Source organism: Cupressus sempervirens, chromosome 9 (genome assembly GCF_028749045.1).
Source record: "Cupressus sempervirens isolate cs-2001-9-10 chromosome 9, ASM2874904v1, whole genome shotgun sequence".
Lineage (NCBI taxonomy): Eukaryota > Viridiplantae > Streptophyta > Pinopsida > Cupressales > Cupressaceae > Cupressus > Cupressus sempervirens.
This window is the reverse complement of record NC_143126.1, coordinates 567,212,952-567,239,686: the sequence shown is the minus strand read 5'-3', so window position 1 is coordinate 567,239,686 and position 26,735 is coordinate 567,212,952. Positions and strand designations below refer to the sequence as shown.

General features: G+C 33.6%; 1 protein-coding gene across 1 annotated transcript in view; it reads left to right on the top strand.

Moving 5' to 3' along the window:
• The window catches only part of LOC149539927 (aminopeptidase (DUF3754)), a 148,649-nt gene that overhangs the window by 113,086 nt on the left and 8,828 nt on the right, over nt 1-26,735 (top strand). The window contains exon 15 of the mRNA XM_089801138.1: nt 15,941-16,058. Coding sequence (XP_089657264.1) covers nt 15,941-16,045 — 105 coding nt within the window. The 3' untranslated portion in view covers nt 16,046-16,058. The remainder of the gene's footprint in view (nt 1-15,940; nt 16,059-26,735) is intronic.

The following is a 26,735-nucleotide window of genomic DNA, read 5'->3' as shown; positions in this document are numbered from 1 at the left end:
CCCCCTCCCCCTAACATCACTCTACATTCCCCGTTAACATCTAACATTCATTCATTCTTTCAACCATTAATAAAATGTAACATTCAATCAATATCACATGATAACATTCATTAACACATTAGATTCGTTAACATGCAACATTCATCAATATTCTGCATTAACACATAATTCATGAACATTCATTAGCACATAATTAAATTCATTGAGACATAAAATACAGTCATTATCAATTAAGGTATGCAGTGACAATCATTTCTTTTTTTTTCTTTCTATTTCTTTTTTCTATGTAAGCTCTAAGAGGAGCATCAGTGTCATCATCAATTCCCCCCTCGTCAGTTGTTCTGTTCTCTGTTCTTGATGATCTCAAATTCCTATGCTATTGCAAAGGGGGGTCCTCTGCAATAACAAATAAAAGAGTTAAATTAAAAATAATTTATTATAATTGTTACAAGTATTTAATTATTTTAAATAACATAACTGTGTCTCTTTACCTGATCTGACCACATCATTTTGTCTGGACTCAACGTCAACACGGTCATGAACATCGACCCCTCGATCCTCTACAACTGCTATACAAAATGTTACGTTAATCCAAACACCAATTGCAATTACATATAAAAAATTTAATAGCAAATGTATACCTCCACCACTGGGATGCACATCATGCGAACCTTCGACATCCACAGATTGTGTAGAAGGATTGTTAGGCTGCATTCCAACATCCTACGCATTGTTATCATTGCTTGCTTAAAACAGATATACTCACTTTATATTGGAACTTAACATCAAATAGACTAATTGGTAAAGTATTCAATTTGAAATAAATTTCATTTAGCTTATTTACCTGTGGCTGAGATGCATCAGTATTAGAACCTTCCACACTAATTTCAGCTCGTAGCCGTTCAGCCACGGCTCTATAGCCTTGTTGGAAGCCAATTCTCTTATCGTCTTCTGTGAGGCATCTCTTGAACTCTGAGCCCTGCATTTTTGCGTGGTATGGTGAATTTTACTTGCATTGTTTCATCAACCAATGGAGGGTAGTTAAAATATCAACAGCAAATCATCTATATCCATCACAATATAATAGGAGAAAAATCGAGCAGTTTTGATGGAGCAATCTACTATATAAATGTTGCGTGTTTGTATGCTTTGCTTGTACCAACATATTTTTTCCAAATTCTTAAGTTGGGTAAGAGTTAGTTCAGCTCTTTGGAAATAAAAATGGCTGCAAGTGCTGCTGCATTCCCTCATTCTTTCAATCACTGCCTTTATTCTCAACTATTGGAGGAAAATTCAGTCAAGGGTGAGATTTTAAATAATGTCATATTAGTGAATCACAAGTTTTCTTCACTAATCTAGATTGCAGAGTCTTGACTTCAATTGTTGAATTTTTTATATTGAATATGAAAATCCACTACTGTTATTATATTCTATTGACCTATTTATAATTGATGAGCTAAATAAGGGAGTCCTAGCATTTCCCTTCACATTATATAAAAAATTTGATACAATTTTTCATTTACTAATACTTACAACTCTTGCTTGAAGTTTCGAAAAACCACCAGAGCTGAGCTTGTGTGTCTCGTGGTTTTCTAGTCTTGCCTTTGTTGCCTTTGATGTGTCAGGCAATCTATGGAAAGTTTGAAATATGTTAGATAGTATAAATATGGAGGTTAATTAGTACATAATTAGATTCTCAACACTATCACATACCTTGCTGTACTCTCCATTGGTGTAATATTATTTTTCTTGTCAGCTTTATACTTTCCATCCAAAATCAGAGCCTGCCACTCAGCCTCAGGAACATAGGGCAGACGCTCGTACCTGGGGTTATCTTGTAAATTTTTCCTGTACTGGTCCCTAATATACTTCAAACATAAACCAGCTTTTTCAAGGAGCTTGTTTCTCTCGAATGCACGAGGTCCAAAGAGTTGGGTCATGCTCTCTATAAGATCATCCTTCAACGGTTTGCGTTGGTGATTCCACCTTTTAAGTAAAAAAAAAACATGTTAGACTCATAAATGAAGTGAAGCTACCTTTAATATAGTTCAAGAAATGGACAAAAGGAAAACTATTATAGCAATGATATGAAATCAAAATAGTGGTTTGGGGTTTTAGTTAGGATATGATGTTCCACTAGGTATGCATGGTGGGCCCAAATATTCGCAAACACTCATCACCAAGTTTTCTCCAAAAAAGATCATTCCCTACAAAACAATCATGGGATCATTAGTCGATGAAGAGTGATCAAAAACTAAATTACTATTATATCACTATAGAATAATAATAACTTTAAAGTACCTGGAACTTTGGCTACTTTTAATGGAATGCCTTCATCGTCGCTGACGATCAATGTGACATCCTTCACCGTTCCCGTACTAGGAACATAGGAACATCCAGGAAATGATGTTGCAGGTCCTATTGCAAAAAGTTTCATAAGTTTCATAAGTCTTTGTCACGATCGAAGTATAAAAGAACAAATGATAATTGATGTTATAAAGTTGTAAAAAAGAAACTGTTTGTTGCTGTCATAAGAGAGAAAAAGAGGGATTTGTGTACCAGCAGATGGTGCAACAGTCGATGCATGTAAGCTGCGTGTTGCTGACTCAGCAGTCGGAAAGAGATTTGTGGTTGTCTTGGATGGAGGCGGCGTCATCGTAGGATTCAATTGATGTGAAGCTGAAGAATAAAATTGTTAGAGCATGCATAAATATAGAACGCGTGGACTAGCATGGACAAGATTGTTGGAGCATTAAAAAAAAGGATTGTTTGAGCATGTATTGTCAATGATTATGATCATTCCTATATATATTCAGTGGAAAACAGAAGTGGGGAATGGAACATGCGATCTACCTGAACCACCTGCAGCACCCTCATCATGGGAACGGGGCTCGAAATCAAGCAAAAAACTCTGTAAAGACAACGCATCCATATTTTAATTAATGCCATAAAAGAGCATAACATAAAAACCATTATTGAACTCTTGTTATAATTAAAAATTTCATTAATACTTACTTTTAAGGACTCAGAGGTGTGCAACAATTCAGATGCCCTATCTTTTATTTGTTGAGTCATAGGCTTTATGGTTGCCAAACGTAGAATTTCTTTGCTAATTTTCTTTAAATTAATTTTAATCGAACCGATCGGGTCATCGGTCTCTGCTAAATCGATATAGAAAGGGTCCTCCTCAGGGGGGGCCTGCTGAGGGACTGCAGGTTCCTTTCCCTCCCTCTGACCACTAGCCCTCTGTGACAACAATAGTATTAGTTTTATCAAAATTACTCCAAAACAATAAAGAAAACAACATTAAAAAAATAACATTTTGCTTCTATCTAGTTTGCACAATTACAAATGAGTTTTACCTGCTCATGTGTAGATGAGTCGGGAGCATCGTCAGCATCCCCTCCGGGCGGTTGCTCCATATTGTGCCCCTGTGTCAAAGATGAAGTATAAAAATGTTAGCCAAAAATTTATTGACTAAATGGTATGTTGGAGTCATTGATTAGAAGTTGGTTTAATAGTATGTACCACCCCCATGATAGTAGCCTCGTTTGTATCTATGCGGTTCAAATTGTAATCAATAAGAAGCTCTTCCCCTGCACGTATTGATTTTATCGCACAGATGAATACACGATTTCCCTCGCGCGCCTCAAATATGCAATTGGGTTGCTTTATTGTTGACCCAGGTCGTGTACTATTTATAAAACCCGCAATATTTCCTGTTGCTTTTGGCCTTCCCTCAATGTATATAGCCACACTTTTACTTTGATTATTGTCTTGCTGTTGTATATAATTTGCGGAGAGGGCATACCTACGCATACTTTTTTTATATTTAACAATATGCATCCAACTTTTGTAATCGTAACATGGTCCAACATACTCCATCAATTCAGAAACTTTGTTGTAAGACACCTTTATGCCGTCCATAGAAAATAGGCCCAAACCATGTAGTGATGATGGTGCTATGCGATATATTCTCTCGTTAACACAAAAATTAGTGTTTATTGGAGGAAGTTCCTTGGGTACCCAATGTTTTTGTTGATGTTGGTACCTCAAGGGCACCTCGATGTCACCTTCCGTCTCATCATCATAAGAACATGACCCCCCTTGAGCAAGGAAAAATTTCATGCATTTATTGAATTTCCTTCTAGTCCTTTGACCTCTAGTTAATCTCCCTGTTCTAGATAAACTGCATGTCTCACTTTCCTCTTCTATTCCTATATTTCCCTCACTCGAGGAAGACACTTTTGACAAATACCTATTCGCTGGTGCCTGCAAATGGGAGAGATCTTAGAAGACATCAATCTTACTATTGATAAGTGTATTAAATAGACTGTCTATAAGGAGTATTGACTTATACCTGTCGATCCATGAGACTGTGCGGGATGCTCTTAAAAGGGGTTCAATTTCCTGCAAATGTAATTCAATTATCGTGAGCATAATCACATCATAATCATAATCACATCCATCATTAGCATCACATAAAAATTAAAAACATTAAAAGGTACACAATAAAACACTTAAATCAGGCTAACATTATAAGCCTACTAGGGAAGTAGGCCTAGTGAAGGGCTAAAACTGGGTTTTTGTATCAGCTGATGAGTTGAGGGCTTAGTCACCTTGGGGACATGCTATTTGAAGTTGTTTGATGTGTGTGGAGGTGGAGGAAACACCTAGACTAAAGCTACTTGCATAACATTTTGAAATTCAGTTAGATATTTTATATTAATTAAGATAACTGTAATTTCTTCCAAAACCCATTATAATAATTTTAAAATGGATTACTGGTTTCTTTTTACTTACCGTGTAAATCCCATAGATCCAAATACATGTACTGAAATAAGTTTTCTAGTTTTAGTCTGTAAATCAACATACTGATACAATGTTATTCCTATTCTAAAATGAAATGTTAGAGATACTTGAATTATTAACCAACAAATTGGGTAAGCACTTATATTATGTTTTCCCTATGAATTTTATTCTAGGTACAACTCCCTTTTATAGATATTTAATGAATTCCCTTTTCTAAACTAAACACTTACAAATGCTTTTGACCTGAAAGAAAATAAGGCTCAATACATTCACACATCAATATGTGTTTTAAATAGTTTTATTTAATTAATTTAGATTAATAGTTAATTTAGATTAGCAGTATTCTATTTGTAGTTGAAACTTGTAGCTTTTAAATAGATAATGAATAAACTATGTAACCATATATATAAGACAAATATATTTCTATCAAGAAATGAATATTAAATAGATTAAGGATTGATGGCATACCTCTAAATTCCATCATCATCATCCTCATCGTTATCATCATCATCATCATCATCATCATCGTCCTCGTCATCATCATCCTCCTCGCCATCATCGTCGTCGTCGTCGTCATCATCAACATCATCATCAACATCAACATCATCTTCATCATCATCATCAGTAGCAGCATCATCGTCATCATCTTCTTCTTCTTCATGAAAATTTGTGTCAGGAACATCATCCAATAACTGTCGATCGTGATCACCATCTACATCATCTTCTACTTCTTCGGTATCTTCTTCGTCCATCGCATTATACTTTATTGGCCTTCCTCTCGGTTCATGTCTAACAACAAATGACCAACCCGGTTTATGTGGAACCTCTGAGTAAAATACCTGCTCACACTGGCTTGGAAGAACATAAGGCTCATCCCCAACTGGCTCAAACGACCTTGTATTAACCATTGTAAATCCATTATCATGTTCAGTAACAGTTCTATCAGGATCATTTGGCTTAAGTCGTAGCCTGTACCATTTGACAACGAAGAGTACTAATTTGAAGGAACTAAAGTTACACTCAATTATCTCATCCAAAATGCCATAGTATCGATTTTCAAACTCTTGAGGATGTAAGTCGTTTCTGGATGAAATATTAGTCACTTGAAAGACTGCAGTTATTCCTGAATCACAAGTTTTCTTCGTGTCATCCAACACTTTGACGCGAAATTTCTGACCATTACAGAACATAGCCTTGTGGTGTTTAACCTGCAATAATATGTGAAACATATCAAAATTATTGTATCGTGAGTTGATAAACATACGGGTGATTAATAAATTTGTACGTACCTGGAAATCTCTTGAACCACGTCCTAAATCTATTTCCCTTTGCGTCACATTGGAATCTCCATTACGATGAGCTTCTTTAACCAATGAAGATACACCTTCCCATGTTAATGTGCGACCAGAATGTTGACATCGTTCAATCCATACCGTCATCCAATCAAAGATTGTTTGCAATATACAAATGTAGTTCATCCCACTCTCGAGCACCTATACAAAAAAAAAATAGACAACTTACAACCGATTTATTTTGAAGATTAAGAAATAATTTATTACAATAACATCTTATAATTTATTACCTCTCACTTTCCTCAATGTACCTTTCCCCATCAAGTACTCCCCTTCTAATTTTTTAAAAGGCTCGAGATCCCAAATGCGATCTACATGGATATTTGATGCAAACTTAGGAAGATATTCAGTAATGTACACCATAGTCTGGTATACCATATATCCCTCTACCATAGAACCCTCAGGATATGCTCTTTGTCGAACCAAAGCCTTCAAAGATTTCAAATGCCTCCCAACCATCCACATTGACCTAGTGTGTACAGGTCCACACAATTCAATCTCCTCAACTAGGTGTATGAGGTAGTGTTCCTGTGCATTGAAAAAAGTTGGAGGTAGACACTTTTGCATTTCACACAGTAAATGAGGAATTCTTCTCTTCCAATAGTTTATATCTTCTTTATGGATTTCTTTAGATGACAACCACCTACATTAAGAGATTCAAGTCACAAAAAATATATAGATATGAGACTTTACAAAATAATATACAATAGATTACATAGCAAGAAAAACAAATCACGAATATAATAAATATATACAACAAATTGAACAGATATTACTGCTTACCTCATATTTTCCAAGATCGTATATCACTTGTTTGATGTTATTGTTGAAGTGCTCTGGGAGAGATAGAGGAAGCACGTATTGCAGTAATTATAAACCAATCATTTCATTGTTTTCTAACATAACATAACGAACAATTCACGTAGTTTATGAATATATTGTAAATACAAAAGAACATAACTTACCTTGACGAAAGTATGCCAATCATGCGTTTTGAGCCCTGGCCCAAATTCACTTTTTTTTGATATGAGATTGTTTATGTTCGCAGCAAATCCTGTGGGAAATCGAATTTTTCATATGACTTCTTTTATGGCATCACTTTGCTGCTCCGTTAATAACCATGGAAGGGCACTTATATTAATCTGATCTCTATTGCTATTTGAGTGAATGAAATTTTTCAATGCATGATTGGATTCATGTATGTCATTACAAATTTTGACAATTTTTTCTTTGTCATGCCTTCCATCCAATATTTTCCACAATGTCTCTGTTATATTCTTTCCAATATGCATAGTATCAAACAAATGCACAATTTGTAAGTGCTCGTAGTAGGGCAACCTACTAAATTGTCTAGGATAGCTTTTTAGCCCCTTTGGAAGGTTGTCAGTATTGCCTTGACGACCTTCACGATCATCAATTACACAATTAGTCAACAAAAATCACAATAGAAATATATAAATTACAAACATAAACCATTAAGTGGAACGGCATTACCTCGACGATTAATTCTATTATATTCCAACTTCCATAGGCGAGGTGTCATTCTTCGTGGCTTTGATGTAGTCTCTTCTTTCCCATTGAAAAGATGTTTTTCCGTACTTCGATACTTATGATTCCTGTGGAGGAAGTGTCTACACTCATCAAACACCTGCTTTCCTAAACTTTTTGAATGACGAGATTTCATCTTTGGACCACAAACTGGACATGCAAATTTTCCCTTTGTTTGAAGACCTACAAGATAATGATGTAATTGGATTATTAAATATGTTGATTTTTATAATTAGAATTATTGTGCGCAACTTGAATTCACTATAACATACCACAAAAATGTGTTAGCCCTGGGGCATCATGTATTGTCCATGCAAGTATTGCATGGAATTGAAATTGTCTTTGTCGTATTGGTCTAGACACATCATACATAGTGACACCGTTCCATAACTCCACCAACTCGTCGATAAGAGGCTCAATATTTACATTCATATCGTTTACTTGATATTTACCTACTTGAATGAACAGTAACATTACATAGTTATTGTGACCGTTTTACTGCAAGATTTGTAAGTACGTGTAAATTAATAACTATCAAATGATAAGATACCTGGAACAATCATTGCCAACATAATGTGCTCCCTCTTTATTGACATCCACGAAGGAATGTTATTGTTGATAACAAAAACAGGCCACACCGAGTAAACAGATCTCATCTCTCCAAATGGATTGACACCGTCCGCTGCCAATGAAAGCCTGAGATTACGAGGTTCTTTTTTGAAGTGTTGCCACTTTTCCTCTATTTGCATAAATGCCGAACCATCCGCAGGGATTCGAATAATGTCATCTCGACTTCTATTGCGTGCATGATAATCCATAAATTGAGCCAAGCTACTACACCTGAATAATTGTCGCATCCATGGAATAATGGGGATGTAACGAAGAACCTTTTGAGGCACCTTTTTTGTTAGTCGATCTGTTCGATATCTACTCGTATGACATACAGGGCATTGTGTTGCAAATTCATGTTCTTTATAATATATAATATGATCATTGGGACAAGCATGTATTGCTTCATACTCCATTCCAATATCTTTCATAACAACAGTTAATTCTCGATATGAGCAAGGTAGAATATTTGATGATGGTAACAGAAACTCGCCTATCAATCTACAACAAAAAATATAAGTTGTTAATATAAACAATATTAGTGGTACATTATTCACCCTTTGTTAACTATAAAGACATATATGACATACCTTAACATACGTGACATTGTTATGTTGGATAAACCATTCATAACCTTCAAGTTCAACAACAACAATACAGCAGAGAGAAGAGTTGTTTGGGAGTCTTTTTATAGGGGCTCGTATGCCTTCTGAAGTAGAGGTACATCGAGGCTATCATCATCATCATGATCAGATACGCTTGGACTAGATGTGTCATGGATCAATGTATTTATACCATCCTCTTCAATTGTGTTTTTTGGCGCATGATCGTCATCTTCCATGGGATCATTATCTTCACCTTGGATATTTGCACCTCCATGTTCCTCCACTTCGAAAACCATATTCTTCGGATTGTTGTGGTTCATATCATGTACTTCCCTGGGAAGATCAACCTATATAAAATTGATTAACATAAATAAACCATGATCATCAACTCATCATCAAGTGATTTCATATGTATATAAATTGTTAAAATGATATAATGAACGACTTACCAGTGGATGATAGTCATGCCCCCCTTCAATGTGACCATTCTCCCTATAATGTCTCTTAACTGTTTTGATTAGCAGTCTTCTACGGTTTAAGCCTTTACAAATATTGCAAGGACAATAACATTTTCCATCACCTTTTCTTTTCAAGTTAGACCACAATCTAGCGATTGTCTCCCTGTTTTGTTCTTCACTTATATTATCTGACATGATCGTTCTTTGCAGGAAGCAAAAATTGGGCTATGAAAACTTCGGTCTACTGCAACTTTCAAAAACTAAGCAAAACTGTCGAAAGTACACAAATCTTCTTAGACCTAGCTAAATACTAAAATATTTTAAAAATACTTTCTTTGACTTTATTCCTAAGATTATTTGTAAAACTTTGACCAACCGCCTGAAGGTCTTATTTCAAGAGACCTTACAACATTAAGCCACTAAAAGCAATTTCAAAACATATAAGCTAAAAGTCTAGTTAAAATATACATTAGAATAAAAAAAAAACAATTTTCATACCCGAGCATGCGGCTATAACTCGTGCAACGGCCTTCTTGCTTAGCTGTAGAAGCTCTCCAGCAATCAAATTATACAAACTACAAGGCCTAACAAAAATTTCAAAACATATAAGCTCAAGTCTAGTTAAAATATACATTAGATTAGATTCAACAATAGCAAGCAATGTTATTCAGAATTAGATTCAACAAACCTTAGCAGTGTAAATAGCCATCTCCTCTAAACTGAACTCCAAACACGAGGGGGCATTCACATACTCTTCCCCTAAAGGTATCCTAAAGAACAAAAGCCACTATTCTTGAGTTTGTGAATTGCACCTCGAGATGAATGAAGCTTAAAAGGAATGAAAATTGTTTTCATACATTTAAATCAAGATGTAATATTTATTCATAAGTATATACCTTGCAAGCACTTAAAATTGTTGTTATATGTGTTGCGGGAAAAGAAGAATTTTATACTTATGTGTACAGACGCACTTCCTGTATGCGATCCAAAGCTCGAATGTTATCAAGTGTGTCCAATGATGGGGAGAGACCTCCGTGCAAGCAGAAGATCTGCAATGAAACAAAAGAAAAGAAAATTTTCTTATAGTAAGAACAAGTTTGTTGTGCTGCACAGGGTACCAACAAAATAGTGTATAATATCTTTTTCTTTACCTGGCTTTCAATTCAGCATGAGAGCCTTTAATAGAAAAGTCAAGTTGATAACATATATATAATTTTGCCATAACTAGATTTTATTTTGACCAAGTTGGGCTAGGTGATCTTGTGGAGAGCTCTGGAATATTTCTTCCTATGCCTTACACAGGCTTTCGAGCCATGCGAGCAGGTTTGGTGGCTGATACATACCTGGAAACGATGTCAATTACTCATTTCAAGAAAAGATACGAGGAGTGAGTTTTAGCTTTTCGTATGTCATTAAATTTTCTCTTTCTTGTTTTGTAAGGACTTCTATTTTTCCAGACATGATCCCCATTTCATATAAGAAATACCATCAGTGAAGCTATATCACACTTTATGCTAGGACCAATAGGGGAATAGTAAAAATAGATTTGATCAAATGTCAAAATCATTCCTAATAGAAAAAGTGATTACATTTTTAGGCAGCAGGATGGTTTAACTACTATATTCATTAATAACTGAAAAATTGTTTTCAAGGCTTGTATATGAGCTAACCTTGGTTATTGACACATTAACATCAGCTATAATGACATTAACCAGTATTTTTGAATTACTTAAACTTCTCTTGGCTTGGTATTTTGGTGGAAACATTTGCTTGCTGATTTGAAGGCTAATAGGTCTATTAGTATGGCAGCTTAAACTTGCATGGACTAATTCAGTTGTCTTGATAGGGTTCAAACTTAGATATTGATCTTATTGTTTTCGCATGTTGCAAATTTTGATAATAAGCTTGTGACATTGAAAAGTCTCAAACTTGATATGAGACTGGTTCTGACAGATCTCAACTTTTCATAATGAGCTTGTTATTTTGATAAATCTCAATCAGGGACTAGTTTTGCCCATTGCTGCAATTTGAAAAAATGACCAAACATCATTATCCAATATGAGTAGCCAGCATGATTCTAGAGTAACTCTGTATTATCAGTGAAGAAAATATCAAAAATCACAAATTGGGTACAATCAGTATGTTATGGAGGGACATGTCTCCTGTTAAATTTGCCACACAAGTTATCTAAATAGCCTTAAATAATTGGAGTAAATTAACAAGAACCAACATCATCATATTGTAACAATTGAATGTGTATCAAATGTTGTCAGTGACATCTTATAAGTATCAATATCAACTCTAGTTAATGTAGGCTAAATGAGATCTACCGGCATTAGAAAAAATATTGAGTAACATCATCACCATTGTAGTAGGCACATTTTTCACCATCCAAAGTAGATTGAACTCTCGCAAGATCTGGGTGGTAAATCAACCTTGGATCTCCACTACGAATGGTTTATCCAACCAAACTTCATATGCCTTATAGAGCTTGAAGATGACTTTGATGTACACAGCAGGAGCAAATTTGAATATTATTAGATTTAGTACATGTTGCTTTTGGGTTGGTTAGATGTTTGAACTTTCTATTATCAACATTTGTAATCTCAACATGAGATACACTTATATCTCCCCTTGATACAGATTTTATGGGTTTCGAATATTTTGGGACATTAAAACCAACAGTCTTTGTAACCAAGCCTTTTTTCTCGTCTGCTTTTTGAGGCTCCCAAACTCTCCCAATAGGTTTGGATAAGTAGTTAATTGTGACTTAACTTATTCCTGTTTTCGTTACTTTCGTAATTAGTAGCTATGGACAATAGGTTTAGACACAACACTTTGGCCTTTTGACTTAAAGGAACACATGAGATTTTTCCAAGGACATAAAAGTTTTATGTGTTTATATTTGTTGAAATATAAGAAGAAAGTGCAGCATGCTTCAGATCTTTTCTCTTTGTGAGCTAATTGATCTTGTAATCTATTGAGTTCTTTTCTTAGCAATATTGTTAGCTACAAAATTGCATGAGTGGAAGATTATGTTGTCTCCAACAGTCGTATATTAATTCTGCCTCGTGTCATGCTTACATGAAATTGTAGAAGCAATAATCCAAGATTCACCGTATATTGTAAACATGACTGTAGGAAAAAACTAAAACATTATTTGATACATTTATAACATCAGATTGCACATTTATTACTACATACATCCTTATTTTTCCCAAAAATAACCTTATTTGTCTATAATTTACAGATGTTGCCAAATGTTAAAAACAAAATCCTCTATACCCAAAATTTTGTAGTAAATGTGAGCCATTCCAGTGCATAATGAATTAGTTTAAACATGTTTTCTCATGGCAAGAAGAAGCTATTAATCACTGTGCAATTAGATTCTCTACAAATGAGAATACTCTGTGCAACTACAGTATACTTGTGAGGTTTCCATTTTCAATGCTACCTACATTTTCCATGTATATGCATGAATTTTCAATGCCCCGACCCTCTCAATGTTGCCGAAGTGATCTCCCGCGCGCGCGCCTTTCCTTTCACAAGAACCCTGTGTCGCACGATTTCATGCAAATGAGGGTTTTTTCGCTTTTTTTTCTCTTATATCCCGCTGGCATCGCAATTGCGACGCCTGTCGTTGCAATTGCGACGGAATCGGGCTAAAATTGAAAAAAAAAAGCCAAAAACACATTACCTTTTCTTGCCGTCGCAAATTAACGTCACAAATTGAGGTCTAATGTATTAGTGCGAGCCCTGAGCCCTGAGCACTGAGTACCAAGTGACGTACAACATGAGCCGTATGTGTGGAGTGGAGTTGTACAAGAAGAAGTTGATTGTGTGGTGGCACTTCCATATGGGTGGAGTAGCATGTGGTAGAAGTGAAGGGTTGTATGGTACAAGTGTTGTGGGGTAAAGGTATCATGTTGAAGTTGTGCTTTTGAAGTGCCAAATTTGAAATAGAACATTACAACCTTAGCCATAACCATCTTGCAATGGGGAACTGATGAGCATGTCATTGCCAAAGAAGAATTTCTCTTGCACATACGCATTGAATATTTTTAGAACTAGAGTGGAAATTGAACCTAGAGCTTTTCTTTTTCTCATAGATTTTATGCTTGAGGCCCTACTTATTCATTTGGGCAGTTTGTTCATATTATAAGATAAAACATTTTATAGCTATAGAAATAGAAAGGTGCTTGGGAGTTCTAGAGGAAGAGGTTGGTGCATATAGAGTGGAAAAAAAGGTACATGAAAATAAAAATTAAAAATTAAACAAAACAATCAAAAAGAAAAAGATTTTACCTCTTCTACCATAGGTCGTCATCAACAAGCAAGGTAGCATCTTAGAGGGTGAAGTTTAGATGAAAACACACTTGCATTTTTCTTGGATCACATCTTTATTGTGGAAAGGGGGTATTATGTGGCTTTTTTTTTCATAGTGCAAAACAATCACATTATGGTGTGATTGTGTTATGGCTAGGTAGTTATTTTGCCATAACATGATTGCATATTTCCTAGTGCAATCAAACTGCTTTAAACAAGTTTTTGATTTAATCTTGTCGACCACCAACATGCACACACCATGGAAAGAATATAGTGAATGTTGATGATTATAATAGTGACAAAGATCATGGTTATCAATATGAAGTTGAGTGGCAATTTTGTCCTACATACTAAATTAAGCAAATAATCTGTTATAAAATCAATGAACCAGAATGAATCCTGTAATGTCACTCATCTTTTGGGCCCTCAATGGAGTTCTTAGCTTTTCATTCTTCGAAGGCTAAGTGGAGAAATAAGGAGAAATGAATTAAATTAAAATCAATAAATAAATAAATCTAAAGGTGACTTTATATTTAATTAATTTAATTTTCTAGAAGCACAACTAATTATTGTATTGGAAAGAGGGAAGGTTCTAGAGTGCATTTTCTAGAAGGACAACTAATTACTATATTGGAAGGAGGAAGCTTCTAGAGAGTGCAATTAAATAATATTTTATTTCCTTCTAGAAGGGTGAAGGAAAAGAATAAATAGAGGCAAGAACTTCATTGTTAGGCATCCAATTATTGTCAATTGCATTTGATATAAACTTGAGAGAAGAAACTAAGGATTTCTGATTTCAATTAGCCATTGGAGAGCGCCAATTCTTCAGTGTTGCAACCATTTGAGGTGGTGAAATATCCATTGAATTTGGCATTCAGGAAAGCTTCATTCTGGAGTTCTATTTGTGCTTAAATTGGAGAATACATGTATTGCTGGCTGCTACAGTGCCGTGAACAGTGTCGTGCTACAATATCTATGCTTGATTCTGATTACAACTTTCATCTCCATCAATGGGCGTCACTATTATCAAGTTCCTCTTGCAACTGTTAGTAGTTAGCATTGTAATCTTAGGCATATAATTTTGTTGTTGTAAGTGATAACTCGGTATTAGATTTGGCATTGTTGTAGTCATTATTGTAAGCCCATTTGTGTTGGCAAATTCATAGCAATATTGTACATGGGAATGAATTCAAATAAGGAGATATATGTTGCATACCATTTGTTTGACGAAGTGTCCATCTAATAACATATGTGGATCAGCATAATAGTTGTATGCCAATTGAGTGTCAAAATGTCAGTTGGTTGTAGGTATGCATTCCATGTCTATGTATTGAAAATACCAAAAAGAACTGCACTTGCATATTAGGTCATTGTAAGAGGTATTGTAATATCATTTGCAAACATTCTAAATTTCTTAGCATCATTAAAACTATATCAAACAATCTGAAACACAAAAAAATCAGAAAAGAGAAAGGTGGCATACAAGTGTTTGACAATATTCCTTGAGCTAAAATCAGTCAGTTTGGGCAAGGGAAATTATATTGGTATTAGAGTTTGCTTACAAAGTGTTTGACGAAATGTCAAACAGCTGAATTAGAGAAGAATTTGGCATTTGACAAAGTTATAACCGATTGGGGTTATTACAAATCCAATGAATATGCACTATATGTTACAGTCTTAATTAAAGCTTTATTGAAAATGTGAGTTGGAGAGGTGGCAATTTTTACAAATATATGTTCTAAGAAATGGCTATGCATTTTTTTTGGGTGAAGCTCTTCAATGTATACAACTACGCATGTCAAGAAATCAAATCATTGAAAATAGAAGATAGAAGATGAAGTGTTCACATAGGGAATCTAAGAAGCCATCCCTTATGCATGGATGGGGATAAATCAGCTCGGCATTCAAGAATAAGTGAAACTAACAATGCAGCTGAATTCAGATTAGAATGTTAATTGACAAATGTGATTTTGTTGGTATTGTGTCCAGGCTTTGTTCTACTTTGTAAATTGCATAAAAAATGATGCATTGAAGCTAAACAAAACACATAATTCCAGATATAAACCAGTTACACTTTATGTCCTTGTTTCAAATCATTTTATCATTTCTGAATTGTGTTGATGTTAACACAAACTTGTTCTTACTGTTTTTAGTCTCATTTTCTAATTCATATTGTATATGATATGGTTTTTAGTGAGAGGGTATTTGATTGTTCTTTAAATGCTTGCAGGATTCTCTTGGAAGAGTTTATTGTCAGTCTCTGAGGCGTGCAAATGAAATTATTGGAACAACCACAGAAGAGATGGTAGGAAAAGTGACGAAGGGTCCTACTTAAAATGTTTTAATAGGTAAGCCTACTTTTCCGTATTTGTTATGGCTGGTAGGCACGTTTATTTCTTTGACAAAAGGAATTGTTTTATTCCTTGATGGGTTTTGTATACTTTCATTTCAACACGCTTGATATTTTTTTTTGAATTTTTCTCTTGTAAACCCTTGATTTGTTTTGAGAAATGAATCTCATATAACATGACAACACAAGACATATAATGTTGAAGATAATAGCTTCCATCAGATTCATGATAATCAATAGCTTGATCTACGTGTGTGTATCACTTGGAATAATATTGATCTTATTGAAATTGATTGTCATTTATATCACATTGTAACATCTCATGAATCCAAGTATATATTATTGATCTGCACTTGCAGATTCTATCTCTGATAATTATCATTTTATGTTAATATCTCTGATCGAGCAATGATTAAATGTTTGACTGGAAGTAATCAGATCGAAGTCTGATTATTCTTCATTTCAGATGAGTGATATGACATGTATAATTAGTTAAGTGCAAGCTAATGCTAATCCGGATTAGTAATAGGGTTTTTGTATAGTAAACAAATAGTTGCAAATGAAGAGGCATGTTATGAGTGGACATGCCTCCACTTTGTGGAGACACATCCAGTCCTGGACATTACTCTATTAAATATATATACTCAAACCGATCTGCCAGGAAGACCATCAAAATCAATTAATGCTCTGCCTTATGGAGTTCGGTGATTACAAATATCATATTCAGAATTCCTAATTAATATTCAGTATTTATCAATATTGAATTGTCACTTGCATACACTTTTGCCAAATATCAAATTCTGAATACTACCTACAGAGAAAGTACAGATTATAAGAATTATAATCTAAAAATTCAAATGACATATATTCAAATTTGATATAAATCTAATCATATTTAACATGGTATCAAAGTCGAGTTTCGGAAGATCCAATCAGATTTGGGATTAACTGATTATCTAGAATTTAAAATTACTCTTAAAAAGAAATCACATATAGCATGGATCTCAGAAAATAATTGCTAGAAAGAGTTTGGCAAATACTCTGATATGACAGATTGGATATTGAAATCATGATGAATCTTGGGAGGGTGCTGCCAGGGTCTCGAGGGAAAGCTCTTGCAGCATAAACTAACTGAAGTGGTGTGGCAGATGCCTCTTCCCCACATATCCACTCTTGAATGATTCAATGTCTCATCAATTCCTCTTCTGGGCATATTCCATTTCAGCTCACCTCTCTGAGAAAGTTCTGTTACTTGGATCTGAGGAGTAATTCTCTTGAAGGTGAATAAGAACGGATTCTCAGGCAGAATTCCCTTGTCTATCGGCAAACGAGCAGTCTGAGCATGATCTCTTTGGTCAAAACAAACTCAGAGACCAGCAACTAGAAGAGATCTGAGGGAACTGGAGTGTCTGGACCTGGAAGAAAATTATCTAGAGTCTGAGAGCCTGACAGGCATTGGGAGACGTAGGAAATTGAAGAAAGTGACACTTGCAGACAATGTCCTGAATGACAACATTCCTGAATTTTTATGTTTGAGGTAGGTGCTTGACGTCAACATTTTCAAATGAATACGCAAATGGATTTACATAATCAACCAAATGAAAGCAAGACATATAATATCAGAAACGTCAGCAATTACCTTGCGAGGAGAGTAATAGATGTCAGTTAATAAGGAGTTGCAACTAGAGTTGATAAGGAAAGATAATATGAAAGAAATATCAACAAGATCTATAGAACAAAAGTCATCTACTTACTTAAAATAATATCAAGATAATATGCTATGGAAAACAAAGAGTGTATTATGGAAGGCATTAAATGGAATGGATAGACTTAGATTATCAAGGAAATTAGTTTGATATTAGTGTCTGCAATACCCATAGAATATATTATGGAGAGGCATGACTTAGTAAGTAATAGCAGTGATTACAATATGAATTAATGCGATCACATACTTATTGGAGGAGACACTGACATGGCTTTCAACTGTCTGAATGGATTAAAACTAGATATCACTCTCTACTGTAAATGCATAATCATTAGATTATAGAGATGAACAAATAAAGATTACTCTGTGATTACAAATTATGGTACACAACAACAATCCACATGGCCAAACAATGGATATGATACAATACGTAGCATTGAAAAATAAATACACATAATTTCAGATGATTAGAAATTCAACATGGTATACTAAGAATGGGAATGTTACATTGTGGGGGGAATAATAATCAATGTTCCATTCCCATTGTTTGACAAGTGCTCGTATGCAGCCATTTTCTGATCTGATGCATATGGACTTTTATTGGATCAACTTGTGCATATAAGTATTGATTATTTTGAAGTATTTCATTTATATAACAATTGTAGTCTCTCTCTTAGATGTATTTCTATACCTACTATAAGAGCTATTTGCCTTGATCTTTTCCTTTCTCTCCAGGGATCTTCTTGCAAAAAAAGGGAAGTCTAACACCTCATTAGAGGCAACATTGGATGAGGGCTCAAAAGATTGATATTTAGAGTGAATCTGGAAACCCATGTGTGTGACTACATGATTTTAATGGACCTGCCCCCTGTAAACATCACAAGTGACGACTTCCAAATGATAGTCACTTGTATTTGTTTAAGTTTTTGGAAGGTGGGGATCTTTACAATAACTTAATCTTTTGTCATGATGAATATCTTATAATGTCTAAGCAGGTCATGATAGATTATATCTTGCATGGTGGATTAAGTTCCTTAAACAAACCATGAATGTTCATATGGTAAGTATTATTGAGGATACGTGTGCACATACCTTATGAACATTTTGAGTATTTGGTGATGTCATGCAAGTTGATGTTTAGGAGGCCATTACATAGAGGACTTGGTGAATATCATATGACTTGATGTTCAATCGTCCATTACTCAGAGTACTTGGTGAATATCATGTGACTTGATATTCTGAGGCCATTACTCTTGATATCTAATGGTGAATATATTTTGATGAAGGATATTCTTAAACATGTCATTCTTGGTATTACACTAAGGTGATATCATATCATATTAAGGAAATCATTTGCAGTTGTTAAGGGTTGAAACCCGATTAGAGATTGGGCATGAAGAGGCACCTTTTCATGAGACATACCCATGAACGAGCATGTCTCCACCTTTTGGAGACATGTCCACTCATGGATATGACTATTCATATCCTTTATAATGCAAATCCAATTGTAAGGAAAGACATTGAAATCAATATATGTTTTTCCCTTTAGAGTCTAGTGACTACAATTATCAGATTCATAATTACAAATCGATATTCAATATTAGTCAATATTGTATTGTCATTTCATAGACATTTGCAGCGATCCTCATACCTTAACACTTGAAGTCTCAAATTCATCTCAATATGATGATAAAATGTTAGGAAAATGTATCTATCTTGATTTATCGAATGACATGCATGGTATGAGATTTTGTATTTACAAAGTTTTAAAAAGGATAAGGTTGTAGACATAAGGAGCGTAGAGCCATGTACAAGGAGACAATTCATTTGTAATATTGTATAATTAGACAAAGAGAAATTGAACAAAGTTGTGTAATAAGATCTAAGGGTACTTTAAGATCTAACAAACCAAATGAAAATCATAATTGCTTAAGGACAAGCAATATCGAGAGGGCAGGACTGTAATATCCCCTCTAAGATTTAAAATTACGAATTGATTGATAAATCAATATACATATCAATATCTTAATTAGGTGTCAACTAATCACCAAATAAATGATATTAGTATTGGAAATTTAAAAAGTTGAATATTATCAATTGATAAAAATAATTTACTCCAAATAAAAAAATTATTAAATCACTAATTTCATCTAAGTCTAATTAAATAGATAAATAAATAATATAAAATTAGTTAATATAAAATCATATAGAAATAAATAAATAAATAGTATACAAACTAAATAAGAAAGCTAAACACCAATCTATGAATACATTATATTAACAAGAGCTCTGAGAGAGTTGAAGTCCCTGCCTTAAGAAAGAGTTGGAAGGTATAGAAAGTGGATAGTAGTTATCATTGTACAAACTTATTCAGAAGTAAAAGTAATTGGGAAATAGTAGAAAATGATCAAAGATCCATTGATCATTTTAAGTATGTGATAATTGATATAGAACATTAATCAAAATTTAATTGTATTTTTTGTCATGAAACTAAATGAATATTAAATAGAAGGTATTAAATTTTAAAAATTAAAACAATAAATATAATGGAGAAGAGTGAGGGTAATTAGTAAACACAAATAAGAGCAAATTGTTGCAAAAAGATTTAACAAATATATATATATATATATATATATATATATATATATATATATATATATATATATATATATATATATATATATATATATATATATATATATATATCTCTGTGTGTGTGTGTGTGTGTGTGTGTGTGTGTGTACATATATAAACATACATATATATAAAATAAAAAAATTGTTTCAAATTGTTTTCTATTACAAAATTGTTTATTATGGGCGTTTCAAACTATATCCTTGCATCAAATTCAACTAAAGTGGAACAAAAATCTATAAAAAAATTATATACAATTTTACTTCCTTTAAATTATTAATACATATTTTTCTATTAAAATTTTGATAAGAATTTATACATTCTAATTAGAATTAGAATTCTCCCAATTTAGAGAATGGAAATAACTTTTAACTCTATACTTCACTTCTAATTAGATTACTCCAATCCTAGACTTATGTCATACTTAGCGTGAATCCTAGAGTGCGATTTCAATTTTTTTGCTTTCTAATTTGCAATAAATTGCAACGGCCTCATTTTAAATTTTTTTTAACACATCGTTTCATGTGTAAACATCAGATTTTAGTGTGCTGCAAGCATAACTGTCTTTGCAAATTTCCACTAAAAATACCTAGCATCTGACATTGAAAGAAGTTCTGCATCGTATCACACATCACTTTTGTATTCATGTCAGTTTCGTCATTAATTTTACTGTATTTAATTCATGTCTATCTTCCCTTCTCATGATTTCTCCTTCATTTTTTAAATTTCATTTATTCAAATGCTAAAACCCTAACAAAATTATCATTGACCAATCAAAAGCTTGAAATTTCTACAAGAAAAATAATTTTTAAATACAGACACAAAACTTTATGGCTTTTGATTTTTTGGACTCCGAAAATTAATTAAACATAGAAACAAGGAACACTAGTTCCTTGCCTTATATAAGGTAGAACTAATTACACCGAAGGCGTACCTATACTGAGAAAACAAAACCAACATTGGCAATCGACAGTTCATACCAGCTCTCTGGTAATGGAAGATGATTGAAGATGTCTAGCATGTTGATTTCTTATCTCTTTGTACATACAAATAGACCGTTCACATGGGAACACATGGCTCACCCTGGGAAACGATAGATTAGTGAGTCGATGACAACACAACTACAATTTAGAATTATTGTGAGATTGCATGACAAATGCACTTCTCATAATTTGAGGATGGTTAATAACTATTCTTGTTGTGCCATTATGATTCCCACAAACAACGGTATTAATGTCGCATAATAACTCACCCAAATTCCCTGGTGCACTCTTCTCCCATGGTTATTTAGAGTAAATGAAATTTAGGGTTTGTGTTGGCATCATGTGCCCAAGAATATAGGCATTCTGTGTTGCATTTGGGGTATTTTTGTTGTCTTTATTTGCTAACCCCAAGTGGTGACCAATATTTTCATTAAGTACTTTTTGAATTCTCCAAAATTTAGTTGTTCTTCGCATTCGTTCAAAGAATATCCAAATTATGGCAATGTGTTATTTCATCAAATTTGTATTTACTTCTATTCAATTGTTTTTTTGTTAAATATTTATCGACATATTAAAAAATTTGTGTTACTTTTTTCTCATTTTTCAGATCCAGTGTGAGATTTCTGAGAGTTTTGTTTGTGAAAATTTCCAGGTTTACACTTGGGGCTTTTCTCTCTTTGAAGGAAACCATTTGATGTTGTTGTTTATTCTTTAATTGTAGATTCCACTTAATTCTTGATGTTATATTTCTAATGATTCACTCTCTTGTTTTTTTTAATTTTATGAGGAACGAGTCGTCCCTGAAAACATATGGTTCTTCACTTTCTCGGAGAAGACATGTTTTTGGAATATTTGAGATCTTGCTTTGACCGTTGTAACTACCAAGCCTGTGACAAAACCCTTACAAATCTTATTTTGAACATTGATTTGTTGCAAACTCTCTGCAGGAGTTTAGAGATTCAATGATTGCAGTTATATTTCTGATGATTCACCTTTTTTTTTTTTAATGAGCTATGAGTCGTTCCTTTTAGATGGAAAGGTTGTGGTTATGGGATTTTAAATCCATCTGCCCCATAATACACAGAATTTTATGTTATGGGTTTCTTGCATTTTACTGCATGTCTTCTCGGTAGTGTTTTGTATGGTTTTTTCTCTTTCTAAGTATGTACTTGTATGCTCATTATGGCTGTTTGAGATTTACTGTCTTTCTACTTCTTTTTCCTTCTTCGAAAAGGCCTCATATTAGAAATTTGCCACCATTAGGTTTAAACAATCTCTGAGCATATTTATGAGTTGTAGCCCAACCCATGAGACTGCATGCTCGGTAAACTTTCTCTTCTGGAAATATTAAACTAGAGAGGCTTGGTAGGTAATATTAAACTGGAGAGCCTCTTCCCATTATAAATCATATCTGTGATAATTTATGAGCCTCTTCAGTTATTACATGGACAGGATTCTTTCCTCAAAAGTGGGTCTTTCAACACTTTTTTCGTATCTTGTTGGAATCGGTTATTAGTGCCATACTGGCATTTGGAATTCAACAAAATGATCCCTTTTTGGGCATCTCTAGCAGGGATAACTTTAAGGAACCCCCCCCCTCCCAAAATTTATAAAATTGTGGCGAATCACATGTCATTTGGGTGAAAAAAAATTAATAGTGTTGGCGAATTATGCATCAATCGATGGATATTTGGTGGCAAATTTTTGAATAGTTTAGACAATTTTTATAAAATAATGGTGATTATAATTTTTGTTTTTAATAAAATTATTAATATTGATGGAAAATTATGTTTTGAAATGTAATTATGTTAAATGTATTATTTAAGAACTCAAACTGTCTGATGATCCAAGATCAATGGCTGAGGTTTAATTTCGGCCAACATTTCTTGAAGGAAGAAAAATTGTTGAGGTAGTCACCGGAATGTTGACACGTATCAAGGTAAGTTGTCTCTGGAGTACAGTGTCACTCATTAAAAAAAAAAAATTCACATAGGAAAATGGGAATTTGGCAAATGATGATTGTCAAAAGAGACACTCAATTAATTTCGTGGCGAATAAGAGTAAACATTAAAGAGAAATATGGGCGAAGAACCTGACTACCAAAATGAAATTACATAATAATAGTGGCGAACGTTCCGACCACTATATGAGTATTTTATAAAATCTGGGCGAATCGGTCAACTAGTATACAATGTTTTTTTTAGCCAATTTTTATAGCCCAATCGGGACATATTAGCCAATTGGCGAATAATAGCCACTAAAAACATCCCTGATCTCTAGCATCTTAATTATGCCTTTTCAAAAATGTGTCTGGTTTGATTTTGGACAAAATTTTAGCAACTACACCAATGCTTGAAGTTAATAGAGTCAATATATTCAATATAGTCAACAATTTATGTTTCTTTTAATAAGACATTTCTCCTTTAAAAACTGGGTTTGTGCTTGATTATCTTGCATGAATTTTATTCCTTTTAATGGCTAAAGATTTATCCACACCCACTCAGTACCTGGTTTCAGTATCATGACATTCCTTAATAGTCATCACTGGTTATGGAAGCTCCACATTAAATAGATTGAGCTCAACTGTCGAACGGGCGGTGGGTGAATTCAGCTATGGAAGAGCGCACCTCTAATTAAACGTTTGATAAATTGGACTATCCTTGCCCTGTATGATTTATAAGCTCGTTTAAAACAATGCTTTTGAGAGAACTTTGAGTACACTCTCACTATCTTTTGATTTTCCTGGAACCCATATTGATTGATTTGATGACATCATTTTTATTGTTCTCAATTAGGTCAAGTTGGTGGGTGAAGTCTATGAAAAATAGTCAAAGCTTTGGTTCTTACTATGAGTGCAAGAAACAACAAATTTCTGCAATTTCATGACACTCTACTTTATGACAGCAAAGCCATTAGTTTAATAATTCTTTCATATTAATTGCTACAAATTTTATATGCTGATATGGGCAATCCGTATATGATGTACTTTAAATTGAACCAAACATTCATAAAATCACTACCCTTTTTATAAAAAAAAATGATCTCATTGTTGATTCTGACAAAATTTGTTTTCAAGAACTGTTAAGTCACAGGGGGTGGATTAATGTTTAAGGCATTGCAAACTTCTTCTGTATATAATGACCAAGTATTTCAAGTTTTATACTTATAATTTCCTTCATTGCAGTTGTTTATTAATTATCACTCTGTTCTATATTACTTTTTCTGAAGAATTTACATCTCTCTATTAAGCAGGTTGTTCATTAATTATCACTTTTTTCTATATTTACTTTTTCTAAAGATTTTTCATCTCTGTACTAAGCAGGCTATAAACTTTATGGTTATTGAGGCCAATCATCATAACATCACTCTAACTCAAAAACTACACAGTTAAATCCTGATAGCAATATCACAATTTGACTTGATGTGGAAATTATCTCTTACTTATCAATTGATGAGCTTAACGGGCTTTCTAATGAATGGTTCATAAGGCACAACATTTGGTGAAGGTTTTGCAAATGGGGTTGCAAGCAAAGTGGGTTTAATGATAGAGGAAACTTCGTAGTTAAGTGTGCTCAAGTTGTAGTATTGGGATGGGTGACCTCCTAGGAAGTCCAGGTGCTTCACCTTTGTGAGCATTGCCTAGATCCAATGTGTGCTAAGTGTTCCATTTATTCTCATGAGAGATGGATTCATGTTGAATCACTACTCATGAAACATGGGTCAATGAGTTTGACTCAAAAACTACACAGTTAACCCCTGATAGCAATATCACAATAACTCATGATATTCAATACGTGCTGTTGTACATAACCTTTTTATGCTAAATTCAAAAAGATATAGCTAAACACTAAAAAAACAATATAATCACATTTTCAATCTCTACATTATCCATTATAGTATTAACCACATTATATATTTCCTAAAAGAAGTAAGAATATTCTATTATTTAATACCAATCCATCAAATTGAAAAGACAATAACTCATGATATTCAATACTTATTGTTGTACATATATTTTCAATCATTTCATTATCCATTATAATATTAACCACATTATATATTTCCTAAAAGAAGTAAGAATATTCTATTATTTAATACCAATCCTTCAAATTGAAAAGACAATAACTCATGATATTCAATACTTACTGTTGTACATAACCTTTCTATGCTAAATTTGAAAAGATATAGCTAAACACTAAAAAAACAATATAATCAGATTTTCAATCTCTTGATTATCCATTTAGTATTTACCACATTATATATTTCCTAAAAGAAATACGAATATTCTATTATTTAATACCATTCCTTCAAATTGAAAATGTTAATCTTTGGCGTACCCATTGCAGCCTTAGGTGTGATTGCTAGTAATTAAGTATGATCAATAACTACCTCTCTAATGGTGACGCTTCCACCATTCATTTATATAGGACTGAATGGGCCAAGTATATAACAAAGGAGAAATAATTCAGTTTTGGGGAGGAGAAAGCAGCAAATAAAATAACATTGGATTGGAATAGGAATTATAATGTACAAAATCTAGATTCACCAACTATTTCATGTGCAAGTGAATAAGTGGAAGAAAACAAAAAAGAAGCAAAAGAGAAGTATTAAAATGCATTTAAATAAATATATAAGGAGATTATTGTTGCATAATATATATGAAAGAAAATCAGAGATCCACTTAAATCCATATCTTGATCGACCAATTGTTGCATAATTTACTATTACTAACCAATATTTTTGGAATTTATCATTACTAAGACGAAGTACCTATTCACCATGCATTGAAGATTACCCACGTGAATGGAGGGTAGAGGTAAGTATTATTATCATGAATGTGTTAACTAAGATTTTATATATATATATAGTAGTGCTATGAAAATAATATTGAATATGTGTAAATTGTATGGAATATTGTTGTTTTAGATTAAGGTAAAAGTAGGTTTTGAAGGGGCCCCGAAACCCATTACATCAAAGAGAAAGATAAACCATTAAGCACAACCAGGTTTTAAAAGGACCTGAAACTAGCCAAACAACTAAACCAGGTTTTGCAGGGACCTGAAACCAGAAGATATGACCAGTAAAAATAACCAAAAACTCTGGAATCTGAAAGGACAAACAGACTGGAGAAAAGCAGCTAGGAAGGCTATCCAAACCAGATACCAGAAAACCAGAGACAAGACCATAACACCAACCCAGAAGAACCAGTTAGCATAAGGGAACAAAAGATTATCCTTTTAAAATGAGGTTACCCTTACGCAACCGAAGGGTCATATCTAAAGGGGGAGCAGAAGGCTTAGCCTTCTTCCCTTTAATCGCAATCCAACCGTCCTCAAACTTCGCTACCTCGGTC